Consider the following 20,385-nt stretch of genomic DNA (forward strand, 5'->3'; position numbering starts at 1 on the left):
TTTTTTCTCATCTGCCAAATGGAAAAAATAACACTTGCCTATAATTTTCAATACAGCCCTGTGGGGTAAAGCGTACACAGAATAGAGAACGCTGCCTGGGACATGGGAAGTGTTTGAAAAACGGTTGTATATCTCAGGAGCTCAAGAACCATTTACAGAACGAACAAACGAATGAATGAATGAACAAACTACCCAATAAATGACCAGTGTTACTGCTTTGTAAATAGAAGACTGATGAAGAAAATTCTCGCCAAGGCGTTTTTATCTATTTGTGAAGGCCATACTTTGTGTCTGGGATACGGTAGGTGCTCAAAACATGGGACAAACTGCAGCTATTATGAATTCCATAAAAGCTGTGAATGAAGGCGTGAGTGATCGAAAGTGAAGCGGGTGGTCAAAAAGCGATGCCTATGGAGCTTTTGCGCTTTTCACCAGGCACACAGCAGGTGCTCAATAAGTGCCTGTGGAATCCTCAAAGAGACAGGGGCCCAGCTGCACTCCCTCCTCTTCCAGGCCGCCCTCCTGGGGACCATCCGGCCTCCTCCCCACCCTCCTGCCCCGCTCCCGCCCCCGCCCCCCCCTTACAGGATGTCCTCGCGGATGGAGGTGCCATGGTTGAGGTTGTGGAAGCGGACGGAGACGCAGTCCCTGAGAATGAAGGAGCACCTGTTCTCCTTTTTGTAGGCGCTGAAGCACTCCTTGAAGTCCTCGTAGGTCTTGAAGCAGCTGCCTAGCTCCATGGCCGCCCCCTCTGCCCACACCAGGGGCTGCACCAAGATAAACACCAGCGGTCAGAGGTCACCTCTGAGGGTCTACCGGCTGGCGTGGGCCCAGGATGCCTTAAGGGTGGGCCCCTATTGGGTGGCCTGTTAACGGAGCTCAGGAGAAGCCCTCGGCCTGACACGGTTACCGTGTGTTCGGGGGCGTCTTTGCTCTCTGACAGAGGGGAAATGACACTCAGCCCTTATTAACCAGTCCCGGGGCTCCGCCCCCTCACTGTCACATCCAATCACGCACGGGTTCCCCGGACTGGCACTCATTTTCTCCAATCGCTAGAGAGCAGGTGGGCACACTCACCCGAAGACTGACAGGAGCACCGACCAATCATAACCTGCATCCCGCTTTCTCAGGGCTTGCGGGGGACTTCCGGTTACTTAGCTTCTGCTGGAGGCTGCGCGTTCTGTCCGGGACTCCGCGTGTGCCCCCGAGCGCAGGGTCCTGGGCCGGCAGCAAGTGGGCTACATGTCGTCCCCGCAGGCCCTAGAGGACGAACAGGGCGGCGGCGATCCACCCAGGGACCTCCGCAGCGTCCTGGTCACCAGCGTGCTCAACCTCGAGCTGCTGGACGAGGATCTCTTCAGGTAGCCGGCCGCATCGGGCCCGCACCCACGCATTGGGTCAGAGGCTCCTGATCTTGCGTGCTGCCACCCCATTGCCCCTGCTCGTACCCCCCTGGACGAGGATGGGCTCTGCGCGAGATGCCTGTGCCGCGATTGGGAGGGAACCTGTGCCTGACAAAGCTGCCCCGGCTTCCTCCTCGGCGCGGGGGTCTGTGCAGTCCCACCCCTGGGAGGTCCTGGCAATCTAGGCAAAAAATGGTGACCCAAGGTATCCTTCTCAGCAGCCTCCCCTGAGGAATCATGTCCCAGGGAGAGCCAGTCCAGAAAGGGCAGTGATTTGTCCAAGGGCACAAACTTATCCGCAGCTCCTTCATAGTCACTATAATTTCCTCTTACATTCCCCATCCCCACCACCACTAGGTGGGGTCTAGTAGCTCTTTATTCATTCTGAGGCCTGAGCCAGTTTCCTTCCTGATGCAGATTAAATTCTTGACTGTAACTGGGGATTTAATAGTTTGGACTTCCAAGGCTCCTCCTGGCTTATTGGAAGCTATCTTAGGTATTAACTTAGCCCCACTTAAACCAATTACAAATAACTCCCTGGAGGGCTATTTGCAATGCATTACATGAAAAATGCTGGGCTGGGCAGTGGGAAGCTGGAGACCTAAATTCTTAATCCTCCACTGGGCTCATGCAATGGGCAAGACTTTTCACCTCTGGGGCCTCAGTTTCCTCATCTGTGCACTGAAGGGGTTAGAATTGAAGTCTGAGGGCCCTTCAAGCTCTAAATCTAGTTCTTTTAAGAACTGAGCTGTCAAGTTGAGGGGTGTAAGTGGCAGACCTTAATGCAGTCCCCCCCCCGCAGCTTGTGGGGTTCATCTTGGTCTACTCAAGGGCTTGAGAGGCTTATGCCTTACCCTGGTATGGGCAATGGAAGAAACACTGGACTTGGGCTCAAAAGACCTGGATACTGCTCAGGATGGCAGTGGTTGAGCTGTGTGTGTGTGACCTTGCTCAAGTCAGTTTCCCTCTCTGATCCCTGTTCTCATGGTATAAAATATGGGGATTGGTTCATTATCCTTAACTGAAGTCCATAGAAGTTCGGGGCATCCTTAAGGCCTTGAAGTTGTAGGTAGAGTGGTGTTAGGATATTTGCCTGGGGAAAGGCTTTCACCAGATTCTCAAAGGATCCCAAACCCCAATCAGGTTAAGAGATCCTGCACTAGAGGCTCATTGAAGATTGTGGGATATGGCCCAGCACCCAAATCTTTCCTGTTTTTCCCCTCTCCCCACAGAGGAAGGCATTACTGGGTACCCTCAACCCAGCGGCTGTTTGGGGGTCAGATCGTGGGCCAGGCTTTGGTGGCTGCAGCCAAGTCTGTGAGTGAAGATGTCCACGTGCATTCCCTGCACTGTTACTTTGTTCGGAAAGGTAAACCAGCCCCTCCCTAACCCACCCCAGCACTGGTGGCCCAGCAGCCACTTCTTTCTGGCCTTGGGGAGCAGACTGAGGAGAAAGAGGGAGAGAGGTAGAGGAGGAAGGGGAGGGGAGGGGGGTGGTGAGGGAGAGGGTTAATTGATCACCCTTAGGGAAGCCTAGAGAGGAAGAAGGCCTGGGGCCAGGAAGAGCCTTAGACCCCATACCTGCTGAGATACCGGGTACTTGTTTTCCGGCCCACAGTGGCACAAGACTTTGGTGCTTAACTGTTCCCAGTGGGTCTTCTGTTCTTTATTCTTCATACACCTTCTGGTGCCAGTCCTGTGCTGGGTCCTCAGAGGGGTGCTGAAACCTCTGCTGGGAGTTTGAGGCAGGCAGCTTAACTTGGAGAAGAGACCAGCCTGGGAAACAAGAGACCTTGGGTCTAGTCGGAGCTTTGCCATTGATTCACCAGGCGACCTTGAGTGAGCTATAACCACCCTCCCCCACCCCTCCTTCATCCCACCTGAAAAATGCAGAAGGGGTGGGGCCAAGCAAGATCTCTGTAGCTGCTTACAGCTCTGGGATCAAATGAAGGAGGAGAGAGTAATCTTTTAAAACCCATGCTCCCTTTTGAGAAACATAAAAATCTCACTCCTAGGCAGATGCTCCCAATTTTAAGAGTCTCTGTCTTCTGCATGGTCCCATCAGCTGAGAAGAATTTATGAAACTTTATGATATGTGATCTGTATTAAAAAAGACAATGGGTTTCTGCCTTCATTTTACAAGTATAAAATAGTTAATAGTAAATACACCTTTTCATACTACGTTCCCATGCCCCTCACTCCCCATCCTTTTACCTCCTTTACTTCCATGACAGTCATTGCTATAAAGCATTTGAATACTTACCTTGGGGCGAGCCCCGTTCTCAACTTTGATGCTGGCTGGGAGCAGATGCGCCCTTTGTTCCCTCAGTTTGGTTGTAAACTCCAAAAGTGCTGGCCTTTTGATACTGTAATCCTTCTAGCCCAGTGAGACAGTTTTGTTTCGTTTTGGGGGGGTGGGGGCATTACCTGATCCCGCTGAATCAGTTTCATCATCTGGTTTCTGAAAAGAATTCTTAGTCTTTGCAGGTAAAGTATCTAGTGCAGGGCCTGGCATGATGTGGGTTTTCCATAAATGGTAATTATCATTACTTTTTGATGATGAACTTACGGGAATAATTAAAATTTACATGTTACAGTGTGCAGCTATGTACATTATCTTGTTTAATCCTCTTAAGTAAACAGCATTCCTGCCACTATTCTCTGTATAAGGAACCTTGGACCCAAAGAGGTTATGTAAGAAGCTCCCATAATGCTCAGGTAGGCAAAGCCAGGATTTGAACCTGAGTTGCTTTGTTGGCTCCAAGCTCTACACTTTGTTCTCCTTCTGCGATTTTCTCCTTCCCTCTTGGGAAATAATTCCAAACCATGGGAGAGCCCATCTCAGGTTCTGGGGGAAACATCCACTTCCTTGGAAATTCTCCATCCAGGGGCAGCATGAAATAAACGTGCCAACACTGCTATTTCAAAATAATCACCAATTATTTGTGTCCCTATCTGCTTCTTGAAAGGCTGCAAGACAACTTAAAATAATTGGCAGCTATTATAGAACTATTAAAATAAAAGTCAGAATTCCCTGGCGGTCCAGTGGTTAGGACTCCACGCTTTCACTGCTGAGGGCCTGGGTTCGATCCCTGGTCGGGGAACTAAGATCCCGCAAGCCGTGTGGTGCGGCCAAAAATAAATCAATTAATTAATTTTTAAAATAAAATAAAAGTCAAGGCAGATTAGGAGTATGGGATTAACAGATACAAACTACTATACATAAAGTAGATAAGCAACAAGGATTTACTGTGTAGCACAGAAAATTATATTCAATATCTTGTAATAACCTATAATGGAATATAGTCTGCAAAAAAATTAAGTATGGGAAAAAATAAAACATTTGGGGCAAAAAAAATTTTTTTAAGAAGGATATTAAGTTTTGAATTTTTTTATTTTTTGGTTGGGCCGCACGGCTTGTGGGATCTTAGTTCCCAGACCAGGGATTGAACTCGTGCCCTCAGCAGTGAAAGCGTGGAGTCCTAACCACTGGACCGCCAAGGAATTCCCTGGGACAAAATTTTCAAAAGTAATAATAAATAAAAGTCAAGGGCCAGGAGGCTAGTAGTAACGAGATTTGGGGGAAATAATTGTGTCAAAATACTAGGCTAAGGCATATCATTGCAGTTTTATACAAAAGTTAGTTCCAAGCTTCCTGCCAGCAAGGCAAAAAGGGAAGCTCTCTTATTAGTTTGTGATGTGACCCTCTACCAGGTACATCAAGATTTATAAACAATGATGGTGCTCCAGTGATATATAGATATATTTTAAAATTTTTTTATTGGAGTACAGTTGCTTTACAATGTTGCTAATATTTTTAATTAAAAGATACTGGGAGGTGGAGGTGTTGGTCCTTGGCCATTTATCATATCAATTCTCTTTCTAAAAGCCCAGTATAGAATGTTAGTCAGTTTGGGTTTTTTGTTTGTTTGGTTTTTGAGTAAAAAAAGTATTTCTCAGGGCTTCCCTGGTGGCGCAGCTGTTGAGAATCCGCCTGCCAATTCAGGGGACATGGGTTCGAGCCCTGGTCCGGGAAGATCCCACATGCCGCGGAGCAACTAAGCCCGTGTGCCACAACTACTGAGCCTGCGCTCTAGAGCCCGTGAGCCACAACTACTGAAGCCCGTGTGCCTAGAGCCCGTGCTCCACAACAAGAGAAGCCACTGCAATGAGAAGCCTGCACACCACAATGAAGAGTAGCCTCCGCTCACCACAACTAGAGAAAAGCCCGCACGCAGCAACAAAGACCCACTGCAGCCAAAAATAAAATTTTTAAAAAAAGTATTTCTCTAGATAGGTAGAACACTGTAATACAGGTGTTATCTGACTTGGTATAGGTTTAAAGCATGGAGAATCTTGAGCAGGAGTCAAAAAACATTATTCTGTAAAGGCAGAGTAAATATTTTAGGTTTTGTGGGCAAAAGCAATAGCAGATAATATGTAAACAAATGGGCTTGGCTATATTCCAAAAAATGTTATTTACGGCATCAGTTTCCCTATCTATACAATGGTGATAAGACCCACTTTGCATAGTTAATGTGAGACCAATGTGAGAAAAGATACCTTAGCAACAATAAAAATATTCATAAACAGAAACCTCCATTAAGTAGAGTTGGGAGACCAGAGGGGGGATCCCTCATGCCCTGTAACAATAGCAGAGCCCGACAGGAAAAAGACTCCTTCTTTCTGGCAAGGACTCAGCCAATGAAAAACCATGGGCTCTTTGTTTACTAGGGCCGTCCCAATTGCACTATACTATAGCCCTCCCTTTTCCCCTCTGTAAAAGCGTTCTCCTCTTGCTGGACGGGGACTTGCGTGTGGCTTACCGTGGCTGCAGACCCCGAATTGCAATTCTCTGCTGATCCTGAAGAAACCCATCTTTGCTGGAGAAGTATCTGGCTGTCTGCTTCAGGTCCACATAACTAATGCACTCACTCCATAACTGTATCTCGCTTCCTTCAATATACTGCAGAGCCTACCAGCTCTGTTCCAATACAAATTTTAAAGAACAGGTCTGGAACTCATTCACACTGAAAGGTAAATCACTAGTAACTGAAAATACTGAATTTTAGCTGCAGCCCAAGGATTGGATGACAGCTTTTTTTTTTTTTTTAATAGTTCATTGATAGGGAAGGGAGGCCTCCTTCCCAGCCCCTGAAATCAGACTGCTTATGTAGCTGTCTCGTTTCTGGACTCTTGGGAAGCCCTTCTCAAAGGCCTTTGGCCTTGAGGAGCCCCCTTTCTGATTAAAAATGCCCCTTTGGCATTGCCGGCTAACAGACCTGAGCAAACCCGCTGGGCTTCAGGGCTTCATAGGCGTGTTTATTGCTGTTGAATGAGCCCCCAGTGCCTGGCGGGCTCCCCATTTGGATGGGATGGAGGAAGCAATGCTTCTCTAGACCTGCTTCTTTCATCTCAAAGTTGAAAATCATCCCCAAGACATCCTACCACCTAGATGTCAGGGTTCTCCAAGGTCGGTCTGACTCAGACTAAAGGACTTCAGGGACACCAGGAAGACTCTCTAAAAACCCTCCCCGACCTGTTCGACCTGTTCATTGAGGGTTAATAGTCCTCACGCTGGGGCCAGTGTCTCCTATCCTGCCTTGTGAGCACAGATAGCGAAGGAGAAGGGTCAGGTGACTTCCATTTGCATTAAGGATGAAGGGACTGACAGTAGGCTTTTCCTGGGAGAATGAATATCAGACAATGGCCAAACCATATATAAAAATAGAACCCTGAGCCACAACTGGTAGCAACTAGCACAGGAAGCCAACCTACTATCTACAAGTCAGGCTTGGAGGAAGTCAGACAACCATTTCTAGCAGCCAGTCCAGGAAGCCAAACCACAGTCCCTGTAAGGATCAGCCCCTAATGGCCAGGACTTGATGAATAACTGAGAGCTTCCCTAATTTTTGCCCCTGCTTCCAACTTAGGACTAACTGGGGAAAGCCAAACATGCACCCCTCACCAGTTACATAGGCTGCCCTGCTTCTACTTAGCCTGCCTATCACCATGCCAGCAGCCTCCAAGCAGGGCATACCTGAAACCTTTTTTTTCACTATAAAGCTTTCCCGCTCCTCCGTCTGCCTTTGAGTCTCTGCCAAGCGGAAGTGATTGTGGCTGACTCCCTTGATGCACTAAACTCTGAATAAATAACCTTTGCTTGTTCTCAAAAAAAAAAAAAAAAAAAAAGAAAGAAAAGAAAAACAAAAACAAAACAGGCAGCAGGCCAGATTTGCTGACCCCTGATCTAGAAGAATGGTACCGGGTTCATGACAAGATCCCAGTCACAGAGGGAACAAGACAAAAGCTGAGAGTATTTTATTGAACAAACAGAGCACTTACTACGTGTCAGATATTATTCTGAATACTTTACGACTCCGAATTAATTTAATCCTCATTAAAATCCTGAGAGGTATGAACACTGTGATGATCCCCATTTCACAGATGGGTTAACTGCTCAAAGAGGTTAAGTGACTTTCCCAAGGTCACACAGCTGGTGAGTGTCAGAGCCGGGCTTTGAATGCAGGGAATCTGGCAGTGTCCCTTCTGTCCTGTGCTATTGACAGAGGGGATCTCCACCTGCACTGGGAGCATCCCAATGACAGGGTCTAGGGTTCTCTCCCCAGTACCTGGGCTTCATCAGGCCTCAGTCAGTAGCTACCAAGCAGAAAAGGAATGGAGAACAAGCAACAGAGGGGCCTGTCCAGCCATAGTGACGGTGAACGGGCTTACGGGGCTCACTTGGGCTCACCGTGGGCTGTGTGCCCTTTGCCTGCTGCAGGGGACCCGAAGGTGCCGGTGCTGTACCAGGTGGAACGGACACGAACAGGGGTGAGCTTCTCCGTGCGCTCCGTGAAGGCTGTGCAACACGGCAGGCCCATCTTCATCTGCCAGGTCTCCTTCCAGAAGGCCCAGCCCAGCCCTGTGCAGCACCAGTTCTCCATGCCTACCGTGCCCCCGCCGGAAGAGCTGCTTGGCCATGAGGCCCTCATTAACCAGTATTTAAGGTGAGAGACCTCAAGGTCCCAGGACAGTGTTCAAACTGCAGTCGCCACCTGTTAGCAGGCCACGGGGTCCTTTAGTTGATCTCAGCCAGCATTTTAAAAAGCTGGACTAGGGAATTCCCTGGCAGTCCAGTGGTTAGGGTTCTGTGCTTCTACTGCAGGGGACACGGGTTCGACCCCTGGTTGGGGAACTAAGATCCCACAGGCCATGAGGCACGGCCGGGGCGCGGGGAAGCTAGACTAGAAAAGAAGATACTAGAGTGTATTGCCTGTAGTAAGGGTAGGCATCCTTTTGTGAAACGTTAGTTTCAGTTGTGTGTGAGAGCATGTGTGCCCATGGGTGGGTGTTGGATCATGGTGTGAAATGCAGGGCTTCCTATTCAGCCAGTTCAGGTACTGTTACAGCTTTCCTACTGTTTAAATACTGAAATACTTCTATAATTGTTGGTAAATACCTCCCCAGTCCCTGAGTGGTCCCCCTTCTCCTCCAGGGCCACCCATGGTCCAGCAGCCTAGGAGTTAATGCCTGCCAGGGGTGAGGGTCCCTGCCGCAGAGCTGTGGCCCTGCTGCCTTTGCCTTAGTGCATGTTAAATATTTTGAATGTCACCTGGTAAAATAGGTTTCTTACTCGGATCACAGCTAATAAAGTTGGAAAAATGCTGGGGCAGTAGAAAGAGCTCTGGGTCCTGACACAGGACAAGTCACGTGGATTTGTTATCGCGAGTCCATGTGCCCAACTTGCACAGTGAGCCCAAACCAACCAAAACATCGGAGTTTGGAGCAGAGAAAGGTTTATTCCAAGGCCATACAAGGAGATGGGTGGCTCATGCTCTAAAACCCCCCCCCCCCCGAGCTCCCTGAAGGGCTCTAGAGAGCAGGCTCAATAGTTGTGGCATACGGGCCTAGTTGCTCCGCAGCATGTGGGATCTTCTTGGACCAGGGATTGAACCCATGTCCCCTGCATTGGCAGATGGATTCTTAACCACTGTGCCACCAGGGAAGTCCCTCCTGAAGGGTTTTGGCCAAGCATTTATAAAAGCCAGGTAAAGGAGGAGGGTCACAGGGTACATGATCAGCTCATGCACAGTTCTCTGATTGGCTGATGGTGAGGTAAGAGGGCAGCGTCACAGGGGTTAACATTGTTAGTCCTTAGGCTCCAGGAGGCCTGGGGCTGTGTGCTCGTGGTCATCAAGTAGTTAACATCTTTCATTTGGCTGGGGGGGTGTGGTTAGCACCTGTAAAACAACTCGGGAAATGTGCATCATATACTGTTATCTCGGTACTTCAGAGAGTAAAGCAGAGGATATGGGGGAAGGGCCTGTCCCAGGAAGGCCCCATAGGGTCCTGCTCGGGTACAGTTCCCCTCCTCAATCTTGAGGAGAATGGGTTTTGAACAATTAAAGGAATAAAGGTTCAGATAAGGAGGTTAATCGTAAACTTGACAGAGGTACCCACAGGGTCCAGCTTGGTTATAGATTTGGGCCAGGGCTCCACCTCTATTAGTGCCCACCTGCTGTGTAGCTTTGCTCAACTCCCCAGCCTCTCAGAGCCCTGCTTCTTCATCTAAAAAATGGGAATGGCTGTTTCTGCCCTGCAGACTTCACAGCTCTGTCGTAAGGAGAGCCCCGCTGCCTTGTGGTGCCGCAGTCGGGGCTGTCAGCCCGGTGTGATGGAACAGATGTGCATCTGCACCTAGGAAAAGCCTGGGTTCAAATCTAGACTCTGTCCCTGCCAGCTGTGTGAGTTTGGCAAGTTGCTTTTCCACTCTGAGCCTGTGTCCTCCGTTGTAAAATGGTGCCAGTCAGAATTTCTACCTTATAAGGCTGCTGTGAGGATTACACAAGATAACAAGGCCCTCAGTGAGTGCTCAGTGAATTGTAGTTGCATCACTCTTGACAGCGAGGAATAAGCGTGGAGCCTGGTATGCGGTCAGAGCTCCAAAATGTTTGAGAAACGAAAGGAGGACATTGTTCTTAAAGGTCCCTGCATCTAGAGCTGCGTGTCCCATAAGGAAGCCGCTAACCACAGGTGGCTGTATTAAGTTAATTAACGTTAAATAGAATTAATTCAGTTCTGGTCCTGGGTCGCACTGGCCACATTTCAAGCCCTCAACAGCTACATGTGGCTCGTGGCTGCCACAGCGGTCAGTGCAGCTACAGACCATACCATCATCACAGAAGGTTCTGTCAGACAGGGCTCGAAAGGATAGGGATGGAAACGGAAATACCGGGGAAGAGCCTAGGGGCACAAGGGGTGGTCCTTACTGTGGCAAAGGGGCTTCCCTGGAAATGGGCTCCTCCCCCTGGAACACAGTGTCCCCAGTTGCTCAGGGTTAGGTCAGTCAGTCCAAGTAGGGCAGCCTGTTTCCTGAGTGTTAGAATAGAGGAGTGGTTAAGAGTGTGAACCGAGGAGCCAGACTGGCTGGGTCCGAATCCCGCGCCCCTCCACTTCCTGAGCAGGCTACCTGCACCCTCTGTGCTTACGTCACTTATCAGATGGCAGTGATAACAGCATGGACCTCACAGAGGTGTTGACGGGTGAGTTCATGTGTGTGAAATGCCTGGAACGGGGCCTGTCACAGGGTACACCGCATGACTAGATGATGTGTTGGCTTCTATGCTTTATCTTGTCTCCTCCACAGTATTTACTATGAGGTAGGTGACTGTCATTATCCACATTTTGCAGATGGGAAAAAAGGCTGAGCGATGACTAACTTGCACCAGGCCACAGGGCTCATAAGTGGCAAAGAAAGGATGCAAATCTATCCTATCTTGCCTGCCAGAGGGGAGGGGAGCTTTGGGGATAAGTCAGGAGTCCCTGTGAAGGAATGAGGGGGGTCAGAAGAGGCGGCTCAGAGGACAGGCTCCCCATCTCCCTGGGTCTCCCCATCCCTCTCCCCTTTACTTTCAGGGACCCTAACCTCCAAGAGAAGTACCGAGTGGGGCTGAACCGAATTGCTGCCCAGGAGGTGCCCATTGAGATCAAGCTGGTAAACCTACCCACTCTGAGCCAGCTGCAGAGCATGGAGCCCAAACAGATGTTCTGGGTGCGAGCCCGGGGCTACATTGGTAAGAGGACCCCATGGCCTGAAAGGAAACGCTCTCTGGGGACCTAGACCTGTACCTCATTTGCCCTTTGTGGCCTTGGGCATGTTACTTCCCCACTCTGGGCCTGTTTACTTATCTGCATGATGATGGGGAGGTTGGCTCAGCCCTTTGCATGGGGAGAACGGGCAGGTGACTATAATCCTAATGTTGGCCCCTTCTGGGGAAGGCAAGGCACCTTGCCAAGATTCTTCCCCAGGTCTCCTGCTAAGCATCAGGTGCCTTTGTGCAAATTGGAAGAAGACACTTTGGGGGTCCAGGGTGGAAGACTTGGGGACTGAAGACTGGATTTCAATCCTCACTTGGACCCGCCCCCCTCCCATCCCTGTCTCCCTTATCCCCCATCACACACACACACCTTGGGCCAGGTGCCCTTGGGCAGTGAACAGTCTGCACACCTGTGCACGGCAGCCCCTTTCTCCCTACCTCCCTGCAGGTCCTGAGCTGTAAAGCCCAGGAGCCCAGGGCTGATGGGGCCGGAATCTGTTGCAGGGGAGGGCGACATGAAGATGCACTGCTGCGTGGCAGCCTATATCTCGGACTATGCCTTCCTGGGCACAGCACTGCTGCCCCACCAGTGGCAGCACAAGGTGCACTTCATGGTCTCCTTGGATCACTCCATGTGGTTCCACGCCCCTTTCCGAGCTGACCACTGGATGCTCTATGAGTGTGAGAGCCCCTGGGCCGGTGAGTGTGGGACCCTGGGGGATGAGGGTGCTGACCCTGGGAGGGCAGGGAGCCTGCTTTCTTGGGTGATGCTGTCCTCCACCCACTTTCTATGGAGCACCACACAGATCACTCACTTCCTCTTCTGCTTCCCTAGGCTGTGGCATCCTTGTCTTCAAAATGACAGGGTGAGGCCTGAGGATGGGACACCTCCTCAGCTCTTAATTTCTGTAACATGCTGGGAATATGATTCAGTTTATCTCAGAGACTCAGTTCTAGTCCCAGAACCACTTCAGATTCCCTGTGTGATCTTGGGCAAGTCCCATCTCCTCTCTGAGCCTCTTTCCCCATCTAAACAAATAGAGTTGCATTAAAACAGAGGTATCCAAAGCTGGTGGCCCATCAGACCACCACTTGGGGGAGCTTTTTTAGAACATTCTCCGATTCCATCCCCAAGATTCTGACTCTGCAGGTCTTGGACGAGATCCAGGAAACTACTTTTAAGAAGCTCCCGGGACTTCCCTGGCGGTCCAGTGGTTAAGACTCCTTGCTTTCACTGCAGGGGGCACAGGTTTGATCCCTGGTCGGGGAACTAAGATCCCACATGCTGCATGGCGCGGCCAAAAAATTAAAAAAAAAAAAAGCTCCCTAAGTGATTCTGACAATTAACCTGGTTGAGGGTCAGGGCACTCAGCATTCTCTAAGGGCCCCACCGCTTGGATACTCCTTATAGTGTTGAGAGAAACCCAGACTCATTCATCAGTGCCTAGTCTCAGAGCCCTGGGTTCCTTTCCAAGGAAGTGCATTTCAAACAAAGAAAAGCCTTGCTTTGTGAAACAGGGACAAAACTTGAGGGACTTTTTATACTCAGGGAAGGGGGGGCTCTCCAGCACCAACAGCATCACAATAAAGGGGCCACCACCTTGAAGTTGGGACTCTCGGGTTCATGTTTGGCCTGATCCTTAAGGCCAAGTTCCTGAGCCTCTCTGGACTTGAGTGGCATCACCTGGAACAGGGGACAAGGCCTGCTTCACTTGGTCACCGTGAGGCCTAAGTGAGCTGTTCTGCATATAAGAGAAACCAGCAGCTCCCTTCCTAAATATCAGACTAAGGCCCTGGACTAGCACGGGAGAATCTCCACGTGGGGAGGTCGTGGCCAGGCCTTACGGCTCTGCGTCCTGTCCTCTGTGTCCTGTCCTCCGAGCCCCTTTGTCCCTGAGGGGATGGAGATGGGGTTTTTGTTGGTTTGTTTGTTTGAATGAATTACCAGCCCAGAGGGCCTGGTTTGATTTATTATAAAGGGAACTGATGGGTTTCCTCACGCAGGTGGCCAGAAGTGGGGCAGATCTGGTTCGCTGAGCTACTGAACCAGACTGTTCTCTGAACGTCTCCCCTTGGGATTTTTTTGAGGAAGCCAGCAGATAATTGAAAGTGCTTTTAAACCATCAAGTGGGATTCCCATGGGAGGAGTTACCCCCGGTGCCCAACCATAATAGGCTCCTAAAAGGGTGCTTGGAGATTGGGAGTGACCACAACGCTGAGCGTACCCTGGCATGGGGTGGCCCAACCTGAGCTGTACGTTTTCCAAGGAGGGCATTTGGCTGGGTGGAAGGAAACAGAAGGCCGTTCTCTCCCTTATCTTCGCAGGTGGCTCCCGGGGCCTAGTTCATGGGCGGCTGTGGCGTCGGGACGGGGTCCTGGCTATGTCCTGTGCCCAGGAGGGCGTGATCCGAGTGAAGCCCCGGGACTCAAAGAGCAAGCTGTAGCCAGAGGTACCAGCTTGGTCTGGGGCTTCAAGGATCTCCCTTCTCCCCCGACTCCTGAGGCAGGAGTTACCATCCAGGGCTGGGCCTTTGGTCCTGAACATGGAATAAAGAGACTTATACCAGTGGAGCTGCTGGCCTTTTAATCCCCCTGGGCCGGAACTGCAGGCCTCCCTCCAGCCATCAACGCCAGGACTCCTGGGCCAGAGTCCCTGGCCCTTAGCCAGGCTGGCTTGGAGGCCCAAGGAAAAGGGACCATTGACCCTGACCTGGGGCACAGCCCCCAGATATTCATAAGCTGGAGAGGCTGCACCAGACTTTCTCCCTGCACCGTCCTAGCCAAAGCTTGTCCTGAGCCCAGCTCAACAGAAGAAGCACATTTCTTCAGTCTGCTACAAATCCTTTGTGGAACTTCTAGGGGTTCCCAGCACCCCTGGTTGCCTCCCAACTGCTGTCCGTGTCCTCATCCGCCCCTGCCCCACTTCCCATCCTGGGGCAGTGCCTCTCCCCACAGTGGCCTTAAGTCTAGGTGTGGTTAGTCCAGCACCTCCTTGATGAGTAGTTCTTTGAGACTGGGGGGTGGCGTGGGCGTCAGGCCTGCCTCTTGCAGGGCCTGGAGCCGAGCCTCTGATTGGTGTTTGTCTAGGCCCAGGTGCCAGGAGAGCCGCACGTGGGCCTCCAGAAAGGGGGCCAGGAAAGGGTGAGGGCTCTTGTCCCCCAGCAGCTGTAGGGCCTTCTCACAGCATGCCCGGGCCTCCCCAGGGTCCTCCAGCTCCTGGTGGCACACAGCCAGCCCCGCCAGGGTCAGCAGAGGGCGGTCTGGGCCCAAGGGGACACCCAGCTGGGCCTGCAGCTGCCAGGCGTTGGCCCAGAGCGCCAGGGCCTCGCGGTAGAGGCCAGTGCAGGTGAGGCTCTGCGCCCGCCGCAGCTCTGGCAGCACAAAGAAGTCCTGCAGGTCCGGGGCCTGGCGCAGCTCAGGCACTGCCTGGAGGTGGCCCAAAAACTGCTCGAAGGCCCGGCTGCGGCGGGCGATGGTCTCTGCGGTAAAGTTCCGGCGCAGGCGCTTGCGGGGGAAGGAGATGGCAGCCATGGGGCCCCGGAACTGCCGCTGCAGGTTTCGGTGCAACCGTTCAAAGTCCGAGTATCGGCGGGAGATCTGGGCTGGCTGGCGACCCGGTGGCCCCGGGCCCATCACGGCGAGGGTGTAGAGCTGCGGGGGAGGGTGGGGGTCAGGGCAGGTGCAAGGCGTCCCCGGGACCCTTCCCTCTCACTTCCAGCTCTCTTCCCCCACCTCTTCCCTTCACCCCCGAGGCTGCTGGGGAGCCCAGTCTCATCTTACCTGAGGCTCATCTGAAATGACCCAGGCCCAAGGCAGCATAGGGAGAAAAAGACAGAGATGAGCTTCAGCGCCTGGTCCAGCCGCCCCCTCTGCCCCTCCTAGGGAGGACTCCCTTCCCATAGGGCAGTGAGCTCTTCTGACAGCCCCTCTGGAAAACCAGCCGAGGGCCGAAACCCAGGCCCATCTCTTGGGCCTCTAGAGCCAACCTTTAGGATCAGCTTGGAGCTTTGTTCCACTCTGGATACATAGCCCCACATCCCTGGCCAGGTTACTCCAATCCAGACCCAGAACACAGGTCTTCAGACAGCCCCAGTAGCGACCAGTGTGAAAAGTGCACTGGGACCCAAGTTCTAACCTCAGGTCAGGTGCTCCCTCACTATGTGATGTCAGGCAGGGCAGTCCCCTTCTTGGGTCCGCTTCTGACTCTAGTGAATGGAGCTCTGGCCCAGCTCACTGTTTACTTAAGTGTGGGACGTGTGCAAACGTTGGTACCTGGGTGGTTTAGGGGGTATGCACTGGAGTAAATAACACTGAATCAGAGGCAGGAGGTGATGCCCCCACTAATTCTCTGTGAACCTGACTGCACATTGAGAAGCTCTCAGTTTGGTTTAAAAAAGCCCTTTTCATCTCCATTTTTAGAAAAGAGCCAGAAAGAGACTCTCAGGTCAGGGCCTTCTTCAGGCGGCAGCATCCAGGCAGGGCTTAATGACACTTTCACTGCTTTTATTTTTATGGTTATCTTCTCTTTATGGCAAGTGAGCCTTTCCATATACAGTTGTGCTATAAAGTTGTCTTTTAAACTTATTTTAAAAAAATAGGTTTATTTGAAGAGAAACGTGAAGCACAGAATGGTACAAGTAGCATTTAGATAGGACAAGAATTGTGAGGGTGCTGGAGGTCTGGGAAACACTGAACGAGATGACCACTAAGCTTCCCCCCAGGTCCGAGGACCCAAATATGGATTAATCTGTAATCATGCTGAGCTAACAGGTCTAAAGGGGGGATTAGCAAGCTTTCAATGTTGAAAGCATACTAACACCAAACCGAGATTTTTCTCTCGAATTTGTTCTGTGAAACTGCCAATATCCTAGCCACCCCTGGTCAGTTAGGTTTGCCTGCTCTATCCTTCCCTTGAAGATTCACAGTGTACATTAATATTCAGGATTAAACAGTTTAACAATAAAGAAACTTATTTTACTCTTGTTCAACTCTGCATTCCCAAAACATATTGCATATTGACTGTAAAAACTTTTTTTTTTTTAAAGAACAGTTATTGATATTCCAGGGAACCAGTTTTCTGCTGAACACATTTCAGGGAGCACTGGTCTATAGTGACCCCTTACGCTCATCTAGCTTTTATTTTCATTTGTAATTTCTGGACAAAAACCCATTTTAGATCCATTATCTGATCCTTATACTGTCCCACTGAGATAGGTAATGAGAGTCACTCCATTAACTGAGCACCTACCCTGCACCACGTGCTGTGCCTAGCACTTCACATCTACTATTTTATCATCACAACAGCACCGCCAGGAAGCCATCCTTACCTCCGTTTGACAGCTAGGAAGCAGGCCCCAAGAGCGGACAAAGGGCTCAAAGACCTCCCTTAAGTCACACAGCTGATAAATGGCCCAGCTGGGACTCAAACCCAGGCCGACCTAATTCCAAAGCCTGTGCTCTTAACCCCCAGGAGATGTTAAAGCAGGATTTAGGGTCCCCATTGAACAAAGAGAAGATTCGTTTCCCCAGACCTGGGCCAGGCCAAACTTGGCTCTATCTTGTCATTCTCTTCCCAGAGTTGCCCGCATACTTCCTTGTCTCCCAGCTGCTCCTAGATAACTGATCCTTGGCGCCCCCTTCCTGTGCATGACCCCCAGCCAGGACTTTTGCCACTTAAGATCTGATCATCGGAGTCAATCCCTGCTCAAATGGGAGCAGTCACCCCATGGGCGTGGCCCTTTTTTCACTAAGAGCTGCAGAGAGGGGTGGAGAAGCCCAGATGTGGGACAGGGCTCCAGGCCCCCTTCCTGCTGAGTCAGAAATGGAGGAGGGTGGTGAAGAGGAGGGAAGTGAGGCAGGGAGCTGCTGCCGCCATGACCAGCCAGGTCAGGCTGGGTTTCAGGACCGGGACCACCGAATTCACCATGTGTTTCTCCTTTCCACAGCCAGGAAATCAGGGCCTCCTCCCCACACTGATCTTCACCCCAACCCTACCCATCCCATAAATCCAGTCCTTAGGACAAGCTTATTCTGTACAGGTGTGGGTGCTGGAGAATTGAGTTTCCTGGGTTGTAAAGAGGCTACAACAGGCCCTAGAGGCCAGACATTTTCAACCCAAAGTTAAGTAATAATAATAGAACTACCATTTTATCGAGCACTTCATGATGCCAGGCGCAACGCTAAGGGCTTTCTATGCACTGTCTCATTTGATTTCTGCGACAATCCTGGGCATTATCCCCTTGTTCAGATGAGGAAACAGGGTCGTCAAAGTTTCACAATTCACCCAAAGTCAAACGACTGGTAGTAACTGGGATCCAAAACCCATTTTTCTAACCACTAACCAATGCAACTTGGATCTCAAGTCTGACTCAGATAATATTCTTCCTTGTGTATCTTGCATCTGGCGACGATTTGCAAAACCCAGGGAGCAGGGGACACGCACACTAGTTCTTAGTCTCAGAATCAGGACTCGATAGGTCCATAGTCCCTCAAAAAAGTTTTAAGTCATTTGCCTGAGGATTTGCTCAAGCTACATCCCCTTTCTGGCTTCAGTTTCCCCATCTGTAAAATGGGGCAGCCATTTATAACTACACAGCCAGATCCCCCAGGAAGCTGGCGTTTTCCCTACTTTCTCTTAGCCAGACTTCTAGACTCACAGCCCAGGGATTCCTGGACCCTCACTCACCACGTACTTGGAGGGCGGGTCCTTGACCACGTTGGCGCTGGTCACCTCAAAGAGCAGCCGCTGGGGTACCAGGGTGTTCCGGGACTTCTTCCAGAAATCTTGCAACTGCCGTGTCAGGAGCTGACTGCCCCGCTGCCCATCAGGTGCGGGACTCCGTTCTGCATGAGCACAGGATGGGCCTGGGGCCAGGTTCCACATAAATTACGTGCCCTGACCTCATTCATCCTCCCAACGAATGACAAAGGATTTATCCCCATTTGACATAAATGGAAACGGAGGGCCAGAGAGGGGGCCTGGGGCCAAACACCTGCCCGGCAGACAGTAGATGTTAAATAAATATCTCCACCCCCAAAACATTGCTAGCACATTACTACCATTTGTATCCCAGACCCTGTACATATCATGCCCTAAACAACCCGGGATGGGAGTGATTTCCCCTATTTGACACAAGGGAACTTGGCTGAGACAGGTGTTGTGACTCTCGCAAGGTCACACAGCCAAGAGGTGGCTGGGGCACTTAAAGAAGTGTCTGCGTTTCGGCTGGATCAGCTCGGGAACGCGGCTGGGGTGGAGGCCTAATCGAGTCCCAGGGTTCCCGCCTCCATCCTCCCGCACTCGCCTGCGTCTTCTCCCGCCTCCCGGTCCCCATCGGGCAGCGGGTCGGGGTCAGCCTCCTCGTCGTCCTCGTCGTCCTGGTCCTCGTCGTCCTCGGCACTGGTGAAGCTCAGGGTGCCGCTGAGGCGGGACGACAGGCCCTCGGCGTCGTCGTCCTCCAGTTCCGAGCTCTCCGGGAACTGCTCGGCCTCGGGGCCGGCCGCTGCCTCCCCGGGGCCGTCGCCGGTCAGGGCGTGCCGCAGCCGGTGCAGGAGCCGCGAGGCCATGGCACCCCGGGGGGAGCTCGCGACGCTGGGTCCCGGGCTGGGGAGGGAGGCGGACCCCAGCCAAGTGCGGGGCGGGGGCGGGGCGGGGCCGGGATTGGGGGTGGGAGGGGCGCCGCGGAGGCCCCGCCCTTGCCTGTGGAGGGTCCAGCGACTCTCCCGGCGCCTCTTTCGCCCCCTGGTGCGGGTCTGCCTCCTGCGCCCCGAGGTGCACTCTGGGGCGCCCCGCTCCCCGGGGTTCTCGTGCAGCCCGCGGTGCCTGGCCAAGGGCAACCGGGCTCCGCCGGGTTCCGCCGGGCCCAGGCCGCTCCGGCCCCTTCCTGCCGCCGCCCCGCCTCCGGCCCCGCCTGCTCCCTGAGCCGCCCGGGAGTCCCGGGCCCTTCGCTCCAGGAGGGATTTGGGAATCCTGGGTAGGCCTGGGCAAGCCCCCGGCCCCCTAAGGGATCGTCCCCAATCCGGAGGGGCCTACACCCTCCTTGAATCCTCCCAACCCTCCGGAGACCCAGGCTGGCCCCAATCTATCCCCAGCACTCTAACTTTCCAAAGTCATTACGCGGCAGTAGGGAGCCCATCTCTCCTGTGAGGAAACCGAGGCCAAGAGAAGCCGAGTGATCTGGGATGAAATCTGACCTCTGACCTCGAGTAGCCTAGGTTTTCTCATATGTAAAACAGGAACAATACGAATTTAAGTAAGAATTTTGCACAGAGGAGGGACTAAGAGGATAGTAAGTTATACAATGATTATTGTTTCTACAGTGTTCACAAGCTTTTACAACCTCATTTGAGCCTGCCTCACACATAGGACATAGGCAAACGGGGGAAACTGAGACCCAGAGAGGCTGAGTTACTTTCCCCAAGTCATACAGCTTGCCAGAGGTTTCTGAGTGTAGGGCCCTGCAGCCCAGGTCTCCTGAGTTCCACATCCTGTTCTTTTCTCACGCTGCAGGCCTGGTAATCTCAGCAACTCCCCTAGTGAGCTGTGTTTTTATTTTTTATCCAGAGGGCAGCAGTAGGTCAAGAATTTAATTGTCCCTTCCCGTCAAAAGGCCTAGCTATCAGTCCCTAGCAGGGCAGATATTGCTAGTTATACAATCAAACAAGTAAAGTCTCTCTGATGGTAGCTCCTCCCCTTTTTAAATGGCACAGGAGAGAGCGGTGTGGGAATAGCTTTGAATGGAACACATACTCCCTGCCCTCCCTCTGTGCAGAAGGGGCAGGGCTCTCATTTCTTGAAGTTCCACTGTATCCTCCATCCTGTTCTAGGCACTTTACAAGGGGTCACATCTCACCCTCACAACATCCTGGGGAGGAGGCTGTGA

General features: G+C 51.8%; 3 protein-coding genes across 8 annotated transcripts in view; 1 reads left to right on the top strand and 2 right to left on the bottom strand.

Moving 5' to 3' along the window:
- ZSWIM3 (zinc finger SWIM-type containing 3) overlaps positions 1-3,920 on the bottom strand; it is a 20,962-nt gene extending 17,042 nt beyond the window's left edge. The window contains exons 1-2 of one of the 4 annotated variants that reach the window (XM_036826942.1): positions 1,078-1,209; positions 586-767 (exon numbers count right to left, since the gene is read on the bottom strand). In XM_036826942.1, the coding sequence (XP_036682837.1) occupies positions 586-740 (155 nt within the window). In that variant the 5' untranslated portion in view covers positions 741-767; positions 1,078-1,209. Of the gene's footprint in view, positions 1-585; positions 768-1,077; positions 1,210-2,984; positions 3,180-3,412 lie in introns of those variants that run through there. The other 3 variants (XM_036826944.1, XM_036826945.1, XM_036826941.1) reach the window with 3 other exon arrangements.
- On the top strand, positions 1,117-14,074 carry ACOT8 (acyl-CoA thioesterase 8). Of its 2 annotated transcripts, none has more exons than XM_036826953.1 (6): positions 1,117-1,361; positions 2,636-2,772; positions 8,188-8,413; positions 11,322-11,479; positions 12,008-12,202; positions 13,829-14,074. In XM_036826953.1, exons 1-6 carry the CDS (start codon positions 1,243-1,245, stop codon positions 13,945-13,947), a joined length of 954 nt encoding a protein of 317 aa, XP_036682848.1. In that variant the 5' UTR covers positions 1,117-1,242; the 3' UTR covers positions 13,948-14,074. The 2 variants fall into 2 exon arrangements, with proteins under 2 accessions (XP_036682848.1, XP_036682849.1); XM_036826954.1 differs by lacking the exon at positions 13,829-14,074 and adding an exon at positions 12,654-12,719 and having other exon boundaries at positions 1,144-1,361.
- SNX21 (sorting nexin family member 21) lies at positions 14,071-19,429 on the bottom strand. Of its 2 annotated transcripts, XM_036826950.1 has the most exons (4): positions 18,808-19,429; positions 18,189-18,367; positions 15,284-15,310; positions 14,071-15,154 (listed from the first exon to the last, which is right to left on the bottom strand). In XM_036826950.1, exons 1-4 carry the CDS (start codon positions 19,067-19,069, stop codon positions 14,480-14,482), a joined length of 1,143 nt encoding a protein of 380 aa, XP_036682845.1. In that variant the 5' UTR covers positions 19,070-19,429; the 3' UTR covers positions 14,071-14,479. The 2 variants fall into 2 exon arrangements, with proteins under 2 accessions (XP_036682845.1, XP_036682846.1); XM_036826951.1 differs by lacking the exon at positions 15,284-15,310 and having other exon boundaries at positions 18,808-19,410.
- Positions 19,430-20,385: the final 956 nt, after the last annotated feature.

This window comes from Balaenoptera musculus, chromosome 15 (assembly GCF_009873245.2).
Source record: "Balaenoptera musculus isolate JJ_BM4_2016_0621 chromosome 15, mBalMus1.pri.v3, whole genome shotgun sequence".
NCBI lineage: Eukaryota > Metazoa > Chordata > Mammalia > Artiodactyla > Balaenopteridae > Balaenoptera > Balaenoptera musculus.

Excerpts from the sequence above, each read along its gene's own strand:
- ACOT8 (XM_036826953.1), top strand. The coding sequence starts at position 1,243 with ATGTCGTCCCCGCAGGCCCTAGAGGACGAACAGGGCGGCGGCGATCCA. Across the intron at positions 2,773-8,187 it reads CTGTTACTTTGTTCGGAAAG|GGGACCCGAAGGTGCCGGTG; the intron begins GTAAACCAGCCC and ends TGCCTGCTGCAG. Across the intron at positions 12,203-13,828 it reads GTGTGAGAGCCCCTGGGCCG|GTGGCTCCCGGGGCCTAGTT; the intron begins GTGAGTGTGGGA and ends TTATCTTCGCAG.
- SNX21 (XM_036826950.1), bottom strand. The coding sequence starts at position 19,069 with ATGGCCTCGCGGCTCCTGCACCGGCTGCGGCACGCCCTGACCGGCGAC. Across the intron at positions 18,368-18,807 it reads GGAGGCGGGAGAAGACGCAG|GCCCATCCTGTGCTCATGCA; the intron begins GCGAGTGCGGGA and ends ACCTGGCCCCAG. Across the intron at positions 15,155-15,283 it reads TCATTTCAGATGAGCCTCAG|CTCTACACCCTCGCCGTGAT; the intron begins GTAAGATGAGAC and ends CCTCCCCCGCAG.